Below are 11,132 nucleotides of genomic sequence, written 5' to 3' on the forward strand. Positions count from 1 at the left end.
CAACCGATTCACATCGAATCCGTTGTGTGAAACCGATTTGTTTTTGGATCTCCAACCGCGACAACGACAGCGAATTGATGTTTGTTGATGTGTACTTAAAACCGACGACGAAGACGGTGAAGCTCCCAGTTAATTCCTGTCAGACCGACTACTTCGAGAAGCATAGGTTCGGTGACTCTTCTTCTTCTTCTTCGCCTTCATACTCCTCGCAAAACGGTGAGTCATCTCAATTTGGTTACATTAGGTTTTTAGCTTTGTTTAATTTGGAAATTGGAAGATTGAACCAAAAGGGTACTCTTAGTTAGGAGAAATTTGTAAGCTTGGAAGCTTGAAATCCAAAAAGAGAAGTCTTTTTTATATCTAGAGATGGAACTGTGTGTGAAACTGCTCAGTAGTTGATGTTTACTTGTGTTCTGTTTTGAATTGATAGCTGATTTATGTTTGCTTGCTCTCTGCTCATTTGCTTTTGCTCCGGTTTGTTTCACTTCAAACTCCAAATATCTTCTTCACTTTATATCTCAATTATATGCAGCTTTCTTGATGAGATGATTAAGAAGTTCAAGCAATCTTTTGTAGGGTAGATGCTGTTAAAGTTTATGTTTCATTGCCATCTTTGTAGCATTTCTAACTTGTAACTCATGTTTGTCTTTGTACAGGAGATCCGGCTGGGAGAAGTGGATGTAATTAGATCTTTATTCGAGAGAGCCATTAGCTTGAGCTTGCCTCCTAAGAAGATGAAGGTGTGAAACAGCCTGTTCACTAAGTCTTTTTCATAAAGTGTTCTTGATTACTATGGGTTCTAAACTATTTTGTGTTGTGTGTTCTCAGTTGCTGTTAAATTGGTAATTATATAATTGTTACTTGTTTTGATTCCTGCATCTTTCAGAGCTAGTAAGCAGAACAGCTATGGCTGTCACGAGCTTTGCTCCTCCATGGGTCATCTTAAGACACGCTTTCCGGTCATTAAGCAGAACACGCTATGGCTGTAATGTTCTCTTCTTGAGTTTTGTTCTTGTCTACATCTGAGTGTGTTTTTCAATTTATATGTGTTGTGGTCTCTTTTGTGAAGGGAATGTATTTTTCTAATGCCACTTGATTGAGTTTCTTTGTTTGGCTGGTTACTTTGCTAGGTCTTATATTGTTCATGTTGTTGGGTTAGAAAGATTGTAGAGATGAGATTGACGACAAACACCTATCGTTGTTGGGTTACAATCGTTGTTAAGTTACAACCCCGTAAGCACGCTCTCCTTGCTTTCACCCTTGGTGTCAAGCAGATGATCTGCTGTTGTAACAAGATAATCAAATCTTTTTAAAATTTGTTTTGTGTTAATTGCTTGTTTCTTGTTGTGTTCAGTCTCACTAACTGTTATATCTCTTCATGTTGTTTGTAGATGGATGACCCTGCCAAGGGAGCAGCCAACTTCACCTCTCAGCTTATCATCATGAACCACCCTGGTCAGATTGGAAACGGTTATGCTCCAGTCCTCTATTGCCACACCTCAAGTGTTTTTTTTTTGTTTTTTTTAAAAAAGTTTTGTAGTATATGTTTAACATAATGAAATATGTAAAATATTTTTGTAATGTAATATAAATAAATGAAATAATTTTTTTATCATTTTAGATTATTAAAATTTGATAATTAATAAACAATTGTTTAAAAAATTATTATTTTAATGATTGAGTAACTTTTTTAGAGTTCTCTAGTTGAATAATATTTTTGTTTAAGTTCTAAATGGGTTACTTTAATTAGTTTAATATTAAATATATGATTAGTTTATATTTGAGTAACTCTCTTGAGTTGCTCGAGTGGAGATGCCCTTATAAATCACTTCAAACCTCTCCCACACACGCCCACCCACCCAAGTTTCACACAGGCTCCGACTAAATCTGACCCGACCCGGTAAAACTAATCCCAAATTTTACTCCGTCTTGAACGCATCAAAAAGCCAGAAATTGTCTTCCTCCAATCTCGCATTCTTTCGCTTTCCATAACCCCCAAATCGATTTCGTTGATTTTGGGAAAACTTCTCGAAAGATGAAGCTAATAGACGATAAGGAGATTGACGACGGAGAGGTTACGATGAACGGAGGTCGAGAAATGGAGACGGCAGAGCACGAGCGAGAGGAGATATCGTCGCCGCCGTGTTCGTTAGTGATCGAAGAGTTTCCGTTGAAGAGATCGATCGTTGTAGGTTATGCTCTTACATCGAAGAAGATTAAGAGCTTTTTGCAACCAAAACTCGAAGGTTTAGCTAGGTTTGTGATTCTGATGTGATTTCTAACCCTAAATTTTTGTTGCATAGGATTTTGAATTTGGTGGTTTCGTGTTTCAGATTCTCAATTTTAAAATTAGTATTCATAAGAATATTCGTTTTCTTTTTCACTATTAAATTGTTTTTTTTTGTTTGGTTTGATTTTTCTGCCGTAGTTTTGGAATCTTTGACCTTATATTCTTTGATCAAATAGTTTCTGTGAAATTTTTCTCGGAGATTTCGTCTTGGTTGACCGAAACTTACATGTTGTTCAGTGTCGATCCTTGTGGTACAATGGATTGAGATCCTCTCAGAAAATTGCTTTCTATTTCAATGGAGAGGCATATGTTAGTGCTTTTATGTACAAGTATGTGTATGTGTATGTCCGTACCTACCGTTATCTTCACTGATCCTTGAAGTTAGTTACTTACTGTACTGGACTGTATGGCATGTAGTCTAGTAGTTTGTGCTACTGGTGTCATTGTGTCACCAAGTTACTGTGTCTCCTTAGTCCATTTGGATTCGAGGGGTTTTTTACAATTTTGATCCACCGTTTTGACAAGTTTGTGGTTCTTTGGTTTTTGTGTAGGAATAAGGGGATATTATTTGTGGCGATAGATCAGAAGAGACCACTTTCAGAGCAGGGTCCGTTTGATATTGTGTTACATAAGGTTAGTTTTTTCGATCTTTGTTCACCCTCTTGGTTTTCTGATACCTCATCTTATCTTTGCCTATGCTTCCTATTTGGCCTTTTGTCAGAAGATATGTCTTGGGAACATCCCCTACTCAGGTTGTTAGAAACTAACCTTGTCCGCATCCTCTTGCTTAGCTTCTTTTCATCCACGCCTGATAATCCTCTTGTTTTACATGTACTGCAGCAAATTGGAAAAGAATGGCGCCTCATTCTTGAGGTTTGTTTTAAGATTCCTTTCCTTATTTTATTTTCCGTGGCACAATCTAACCTGACTTGTAAGATGATTAGACCGTGTGTATCTTTTCTTTCTGTGGTGATGGGTACCATATGTATTGTACTTATGTTGTAACCTTTTGCAAGAATGAGATATGGTGGTAAATTGCATAGCAACTAGTTCCTTACAATTTCCTAATCTTGTTTCTTAATGGAAATTTTTCCAGAGCTCTTGCTTTCGCTGTCATGAATCATTTATTCATACTTCAGGTCAAGGCTTTAAGATTTCCGCATGTGAGAATACTTAGTACTTGAGGGCATATAACTGTAACCTCTCAGGTTTTCTAGAATTAAATACCAGTTATGTCTTTTAAATGTCCTTGATACATTAACTATTTGTCCACTATTTGTTCCTGATAATAGTTGAATGCAAAATCATACCATCCTTCATTAGAAAGTATGCTCTCTTGCTACACATATTAGAGCCATCATCTGATTTTTTGTTGGTATAATAAACAAGACATTTCACCTCTCATAATTGGTAGAATAATTAATTTAAAGTATGCTGTTTGATGCAAGAAATCATCAGCGTCTCTGTTTTTATATCTTACAGCTATTCAGATCTCAGGAGATTTCAATATGATTTATCAGGAAAATGCCAACTTTTGAGGATAGTTGAGTGCACCGATGATCTAGAATAGTTTCGTTGCAAGTTGCAACTATTATCAATAAATTAGCTTAATCCTTAATCTTANATAATCAAATCTTTTTAAAATTTGTTTTGTGTTAATTGCTTGTTTCTTGTTGTGTTCAGTCTCACTAACTGTTATATCTCTTCATGTTGTTTGTAGATGGATGACCCTGCCAAGGGAGCAGCCAACTTCACCTCTCAGCTTATCATCATGAACCACCCTGGTCAGATTGGAAACGGTTATGCTCCAGTCCTCTATTGCCACACCTCAAGTGTTTTTTTTTTGTTTTTTTTAAAAAAGTTTTGTAGTATATGTTTAACATAATGAAATATGTAAAATATTTTTGTAATGTAATATAAATAAATGAAATAATTTTTTTATCATTTTAGATTATTAAAATTTGATAATTAATAAACAATTGTTTAAAAAATTATTATTTTAATGATTGAGTAACTTTTTTAGAGTTCTCTAGTTGAATAATATTTTTGTTTAAGTTCTAAATGGGTTACTTTAATTAGTTTAATATTAAATATATGATTAGTTTATATTTGAGTAACTCTCTTGAGTTGCTCGAGTGGAGATGCCCTTATAAATCACTTCAAACCTCTCCCACACACGCCCACCCACCCAAGTTTCACACAGGCTCCGACTAAATCTGACCCGACCCGGTAAAACTAATCCCAAATTTTACTCCGTCTTGAACGCATCAAAAAGCCAGAAATTGTCTTCCTCCAATCTCGCATTCTTTCGCTTTCCATAACCCCCAAATCGATTTCGTTGATTTTGGGAAAACTTCTCGAAAGATGAAGCTAATAGACGATAAGGAGATTGACGACGGAGAGGTTACGATGAACGGAGGTCGAGAAATGGAGACGGCAGAGCACGAGCGAGAGGAGATATCGTCGCCGCCGTGTTCGTTAGTGATCGAAGAGTTTCCGTTGAAGAGATCGATCGTTGTAGGTTATGCTCTTACATCGAAGAAGATTAAGAGCTTTTTGCAACCAAAACTCGAAGGTTTAGCTAGGTTTGTGATTCTGATGTGATTTCTAACCCTAAATTTTTGTTGCATAGGATTTTGAATTTGGTGGTTTCGTGTTTCAGATTCTCAATTTTAAAATTAGTATTCATAAGAATATTCGTTTTCTTTTTCACTATTAAATTGTTTTTTTTTGTTTGGTTTGATTTTTCTGCCGTAGTTTTGGAATCTTTGACCTTATATTCTTTGATCAAATAGTTTCTGTGAAATTTTTCTCGGAGATTTCGTCTTGGTTGACCGAAACTTACATGTTGTTCAGTGTCGATCCTTGTGGTACAATGGATTGAGATCCTCTCAGAAAATTGCTTTCTATTTCAATGGAGAGGCATATGTTAGTGCTTTTATGTACAAGTATGTGTATGTGTATGTCCGTACCTACCGTTATCTTCACTGATCCTTGAAGTTAGTTACTTACTGTACTGGACTGTATGGCATGTAGTCTAGTAGTTTGTGCTACTGGTGTCATTGTGTCACCAAGTTACTGTGTCTCCTTAGTCCATTTGGATTCGAGGGGTTTTTTACAATTTTGATCCACCGTTTTGACAAGTTTGTGGTTCTTTGGTTTTTGTGTAGGAATAAGGGGATATTATTTGTGGCGATAGATCAGAAGAGACCACTTTCAGAGCAGGGTCCGTTTGATATTGTGTTACATAAGGTTAGTTTTTTCGATCTTTGTTCACCCTCTTGGTTTTCTGATACCTCATCTTATCTTTGCCTATGCTTCCTATTTGGCCTTTTGTCAGAAGATATGTCTTGGGAACATCCCCTACTCAGGTTGTTAGAAACTAACCTTGTCCGCATCCTCTTGCTTAGCTTCTTTTCATCCACGCCTGATAATCCTCTTGTTTTACATGTACTGCAGCAAATTGGAAAAGAATGGCGCCTCATTCTTGAGGTTTGTTTTAAGATTCCTTTCCTTATTTTATTTTCCGTGGCACAATCTAACCTGACTTGTAAGATGATTAGACCGTGTGTATCTTTTCTTTCTGTGGTGATGGGTACCATATGTATTGTACTTATGTTGTAACCTTTTGCAAGAATGAGATATGGTGGTAAATTGCATAGCAACTAGTTCCTTACAATTTCCTAATCTTGTTTCTTAATGGAAATTTTTCCAGAGCTCTTGCTTTCGCTGTCATGAATCATTTATTCATACTTCAGGTCAAGGCTTTAAGATTTCCGCATGTGAGAATACTTAGTACTTGAGGGCATATAACTGTAACCTCTCAGGTTTTCTAGAATTAAATACCAGTTATGTCTTTTAAATGTCCTTGATACATTAACTATTTGTCCACTATTTGTTCCTGATAATAGTTGAATGCAAAATCATACCATCCTTCATTAGAAAGTATGCTCTCTTGCTACACATATTAGAGCCATCATCTGATTTTTTGTTGGTATAATAAACAAGACATTTCACCTCTCATAATTGGTAGAATAATTAATTTAAAGTATGCTGTTTGATGCAAGAAATCATCAGCGTCTCTGTTTTTATATCTTACAGCTATTCAGATCTCAGGAGATTTCAATATGATTTATCAGGAAAATGCCAACTTTTGAGGATAGTTGAGTGCACCGATGATCTAGAATAGTTTCGTTGCAAGTTGCAACTATTATCAATAAATTAGCTTAATCCTTAATCTTAGTTGCAGGATAATGAAGAGTACATCTTGGGAGATACATTTTCTAGACTGACAGTGTCATTCTACTTTTAAAACTGTAATGAACCAATATTCCAAGAGATCTCTGTAATATAGGGGTAGAAGTTTCCATGTTTGTGACCGTAGGGATGCACTTTTGGGTGTTGAAAATTAGAGTAGGGGAGAGTCTTACGGTTTCTATCATTTCAGGAATATAGGCTAGGACATCCAGATGTCACAGTTCTTGATCCTCCAGATGCAATACTACATCTCCGTAATCGTCAGTCAATGCTTCAGTGTGTTGCGGACATGAATCTGTCTGATAGTTATGGTAAATATTGTTGTGTATTCACTTGCTGTTTTCTATAAGGGATATTAGAGTTTTAATTTATCTGACTTGTATAAATTGTTCTGGTTGTGCAGGACGAGTGGGTGTGCCCAAACAACTGGTAATTAAAAGGGATGCATCCTCAATCCCCGAGGCTGTCAATAGAGCTGGGCTGAGACTACCTCTTGGTATGATTCCTTATGTCCTGTTAGAGACTTTGTTGCTACATGCGGCATCGTGCTGTCATTCACGAAAGCATTCATGGGCTGTTTTTGCTCAGCTGAAGTTTTAGTTGTGCATTATCAGTGGCTTTTTTTGTTGAATTTATTTTATTTGTGTTTGTTAAAATCTCAGTTGCAAAGCCTCTGGTTGCTGATGGAAGTGCAAAGTCACATGAGCTTTCATTGGCTTACGATCAGCACTCCCTTCTGAAGCTCGAGCCTCCTCTTGTTCTTCAGGAGTTTGTTAACCATGGTACGAGATTTTAGAGGTTTTTTCTATTGGTTTAGTCGCCTGGGTCAGAACTTGAATAGTTTGATTATCTAACAGATGCTGGCCTTTTGTAGGAGGTGTTCTTTTCAAAGTTTACATTGTTGGGGAAGCTATTAGAGTGGTCCGGCGTTTCTCCCTACCTGATGTCTCCAGACGAGAACTCTCCAAAGCAGCTGGTGTATTCCATTTCCCCCGGGTCTCTTGTGCTGCAGCTTCTGCTGATGATGCAGATTTGGACCCAAACATCGCTGGTACAATCATCTTCGTCATCACAGATATTGTCTGCATCTATCTTTTCCTGAGGAACTAACAATGTCCTTNTCTTGTGCTGCAGCTTCGGCTGATGATGCAGATTTGGACCCAAACATCGCTGGTACAATCATCTTCGTCATCACAGATATTGTCTGCATCTATCCTTCCTTGAGGAACTAACAATGTCCTTACTCTCGTTGCAGAGCTTCCGCCACGTCAATTGTTGGAGAGACTGGCAAAGGAACTCCGTCGTGGATTAGTACGTTTCCGTCCTCTCTAGATATATCCAAGCAGGTGTTTTTTTTTTTTATCAAACTCTACTGATTTATAATTTGTTGCAGGGTCTAAGGCTGTTCAATTTAGACATAATTAGAGAGCATGGGACAAGAGATCAATTCTATGTAATCGACATTAACTATTTCCCAGGCAAGTTTGATTTCCACATCTGTTTTTGCAATAGTCTATCACAAACATGTGGTTTAAGAATATAAAAAATTGTGCAGGATATGGGAAGATGCCAGAGTATGAGCATGTATTCACTGATTTCTTATTGAGTGTGGTGCAAAGCCAATGTAAGAAACGAGCCTTGGCAGATCAATACTAACTCGAGGGAGAGACCATTGTCCCTCCCCAAAGAAAAAAAAGCAAAAAAAGAAGAAGATTGGTCTATGCAATTGTCTTGCAACCATTATTACTGTACAGGACAAAGCACTGATTCCCTCGATGCTTTTCTTTAGCTTCATTGTGCTGTACTAAGAACAATGGGAGATTGCACGAAAAGCAAAAAAAATTGTCTGAATCTCAAGATAATGTCTCCCATGTGAGAAAGTGAAGAGATCCTCCTTACCTTATGTCACATAACTACTCTTTCACTTTGTGACTGCTCCTCTATCATGATTTGCTTGGCTTTGTACTATGCTGACCTTAATATCCTTTGCGTTGGTTTTAGTCTGTTACTTTGTTTGAAGCTCAAAACTCTCAAATTGGTTTAATTTATTTGTCAAATACAATAAAACTTGATCAGTTTTGGATGCATTGTTTTATGAGAAATCCTAAAATTTTGACATTACCAAATGTTGATTATTGTAATGAGGATAAAAGCCCTTTCGAATCCTTAAAAGATGGTTTACTTGCATTGTAAGGTTTAATAAACACACAAGTAGGAAAACGAAAGCTGAGCCTCAGCTTTGAATTATTTTCACATGCTTTTCTGTGACAACAATTGAAGCCTTCTATTTCAATTCAAGCAAACTATACTTTCCTGGGTTTAAGGCAAAGCAATTGTACTGTAGAGTTTTATCTTTTTTCTTCAAATCACAAAAATCAATACTATTATTTTTCTCCTTCATAATTATTGTCTCTATTTCTTGTCTTGGAGTTCACTTGAAACTCTCTATGTCCTGTCTTTGAAATTCGAAGCATATATAGCACAGCAGTTTCCACAAGGAATACAACCCAACCAACTAACTTACGTACCCCTGCAGTTCTCCAAAAGCTCTACAATTCTCTTCCCTGAAACCATTATCTCTATTTTCGTTTTCTTAATTTAATCACCTTGGAACTTGCTATGGAGAAGATTACAAAAATAAGCAAAGCAAGTGAGGATGATGTTGATAAGGTTCGTTTAAAATAATTAGTCGGTTTTTAGCTACTTCTTAATCATAGCATGCTAATGTTTCTCCAAGCTGACTTGATTTTTTTTTTTTTTTTTTTTAAATTACGTCTAGCAGCAGCATCACACTAACGAAGTGCAGGAGAAAATTATCCTAAACCCTAATTTTGAGGATGGCCTGAACAACTGGACTGGAAGAGCGTGCAAGATTGTCTTACACGAATCCATGGACGGAGGGAGAATCTTGCCGCTCTCAGGAAAAGTTTTCGCATCAGCAACACAGCGTAAAGACACATGGAATGGTATTCAACAGGAGATTTCGGGAAGGTTCCAGAGGAAGCGTGTGTACGAAGTAACAGCAGTGGTTCGAATATTTGGCAACAATGTCACAAGTGCAACAGTACAGGCTACTCTCTGGGTCTTAAACGCAAACCAACGTGACCAATACATAGGCATTGCCAAGTCGGTTTTCGCCACTTTTTTTTTTTTTCATCCTCATCATTGCTAAACATCAAAGTTTTGGTATAAATTAATTAATATTTAAACTGATAAGAGTTTGGTATGTCAATGAATGATATTAGTGTTCAGGCAACAGATAGGAATTGGGTAGAGTTAAAGGGTAAATTCATAATCCATGGTTCACCATCGAGGGCAATACTATACCTTGAAGGACCACCTCCAGGATCTGACATTCTTCTCAACAGTTTAGTTGTTAAACATGCTAGAAGGAGTCGTCCTTCTCCTCCACCTTTCTACGAGGTCAGTCCTTTTACCATAAATTAAATGATGCTTAGTCTGATGGTTTTCCTTTTATGGGGTCATGTTCCAAGAATCCAAATATTAGCCTGTGAAAACGGTACTCATATGTTGTTGTTGCCTTGGCAGAATCCTGGTTTCGGAGTCAATATAGTCGAAAACAGTGAAGTGGTAGATGGGACAACGCAGCCATGGTTCACTTTAGGTAACTGCAAGTTGAGTGTGGGACAAGGCGCTCCTCGCACTCTGCCCCCAATGGCCAGAGACACGCTTGGTCCTCATAAACCTCTAGGCGGAAGCTACATCCTCGTGAGTAACAGAACGCAGACTTGGATGGGTCCGGCTCAGATGATAACCGATAAACTCAAACTCTTTTTGACATATCAAGTCTCCGCATGGGTCAAGATTGGTGTGGGAGTGAGTGGTAGTAGTATAAGTCCTCAGAATGTGAACATTGCACTTAGCGTTGATAACGAATGGGTCAACGGCGGACAACTCGAGGTCACCGTTGGTGATGCATGGCATGAAATCGGCGGATCCTTTAGGCTCGAGAAGCAGCCACAAAATGTCATGGTTTACGTTCAAGGTCCTGCAGCTGGTATTGATTTGATGATCGCGGCATTGCAGATTTTTCCCGTGGATCGACGAGAACGTATCAGATGTCTTAAAAGAGAAGTTGATCAGGTTCACATCCTCTTCAAATTTCCTTAGATTATTCAGTTTAATAAGTTTATCAATTCAAGAATGATGTTTCTTGATAGGTACGTAAGCGCGACATCGTCCTGAAATTCTCAGGACTAGACGACGACTCCTTCGATTTGTTTCCTTACATAGTGAAGGTGAAACAAACATACAACAGTTTCCCACTAGGAACGTGCATTAACAGATCAAGCATAGACAATGAAGACTTCGTAGATTTCTTCACTAAGAACTTCAACTGGGCAGTGTTTGAAAACGAGCTCAAGTGGAACTCGACAGAGGCCGAACGTGGGAAGCTCAATTACCAAGATGCAGACGACATGTTGGATCTGTGTATCGGCAACAACATCAACGTTAGAGGACACTGCATCTTCTGGGAAGTTGAGTTCAGAGTTCAGCCGTGGCTTCGCCAGCTCAACAAAACCGAGCTTATGAACGCGGTCCAGAAGCGTGTCACGGACCTCCT

At 37.8% G+C, this 11,132-nt stretch overlaps 2 protein-coding genes and 1 long non-coding RNA gene across 10 annotated transcripts in view; all 3 read left to right on the forward strand.

Annotated features, from left to right (window-relative positions):
* Positions 13-1,551, forward strand: LOC109128437. Of its 2 annotated transcripts, XR_002034820.1 has the most exons (5): positions 13-216; positions 657-740; positions 887-985; positions 1,131-1,233; positions 1,392-1,549. It is a non-coding gene; the product is annotated as an uncharacterized LOC109128437 (long non-coding RNA). The 2 variants fall into 2 exon arrangements; XR_002034819.1 differs by having other exon boundaries at positions 887-1,233; positions 1,392-1,551.
* LOC104722146 (inositol-tetrakisphosphate 1-kinase 3) lies at positions 1,845-8,630 on the forward strand. Of its 7 annotated transcripts, none has more exons than XM_019234726.1 (11): positions 4,474-4,875; positions 5,461-5,542; positions 5,634-5,661; positions 5,750-5,782; positions 6,738-6,858; positions 6,951-7,043; positions 7,210-7,329; positions 7,422-7,598; positions 7,803-7,858; positions 7,941-8,025; positions 8,103-8,630. In XM_019234726.1, the coding sequence occupies exons 5-11, from the start codon at positions 6,816-6,818 to the stop codon at positions 8,201-8,203; spliced, it is 675 nt and encodes a 224-aa protein (XP_019090271.1). In that variant the 5' UTR covers positions 4,474-4,875; positions 5,461-5,542; positions 5,634-5,661; positions 5,750-5,782; positions 6,738-6,815; the 3' UTR covers positions 8,204-8,630. The 7 variants fall into 7 exon arrangements, with proteins under 7 accessions (XP_010438582.1, XP_010438572.1, XP_010438596.1 ...); XM_010440288.1 differs by having other exon boundaries at positions 4,648-4,875; positions 5,631-5,661; XM_010440280.2 differs by lacking the exons at positions 4,474-4,875; positions 5,461-5,542; positions 5,634-5,661; positions 5,750-5,782 and adding exons at positions 1,845-2,256; positions 2,842-2,923; positions 3,131-3,163.
* LOC104750647 (endo-1,4-beta-xylanase C-like) overlaps positions 8,954-11,132 on the forward strand; it is a 4,690-nt gene continuing 2,511 nt past the window's right edge. The window contains exons 1-5 of the mRNA XM_010472477.2: positions 8,954-9,217; positions 9,327-9,673; positions 9,793-9,970; positions 10,097-10,651; positions 10,729-11,128. Coding sequence (XP_010470779.1) covers positions 9,167-9,217; positions 9,327-9,673; positions 9,793-9,970; positions 10,097-10,651; positions 10,729-11,128 — 1,531 coding nt within the window. The 5' untranslated portion in view covers positions 8,954-9,166. The remainder of the gene's footprint in view (positions 9,218-9,326; positions 9,674-9,792; positions 9,971-10,096; positions 10,652-10,728; positions 11,129-11,132) is intronic.

Source organism: Camelina sativa, chromosome 2 (assembly GCF_000633955.1).
Source record: "Camelina sativa cultivar DH55 chromosome 2, Cs, whole genome shotgun sequence".
In the NCBI taxonomy this organism is placed as follows: domain Eukaryota; kingdom Viridiplantae; phylum Streptophyta; class Magnoliopsida; order Brassicales; family Brassicaceae; genus Camelina; species Camelina sativa.

Coding starts and splice junctions, on each gene's coding strand:
- LOC104722146 (XM_010440280.2), top strand. CDS start 2,036: ATGAAGCTAATAGACGATAAGGAGATTGACGACGGAGAGGTTACGATG. Junction 2,257..2,841: donor AAACTCGAAGGTTTAGCTAG/GTTTGTGATTCT, acceptor GTTTTTGTGTAG/GAATAAGGGGATATTATTTG. Junction 8,026..8,102: donor CGACATTAACTATTTCCCAG/GCAAGTTTGATT, acceptor AAAATTGTGCAG/GATATGGGAAGATGCCAGAG.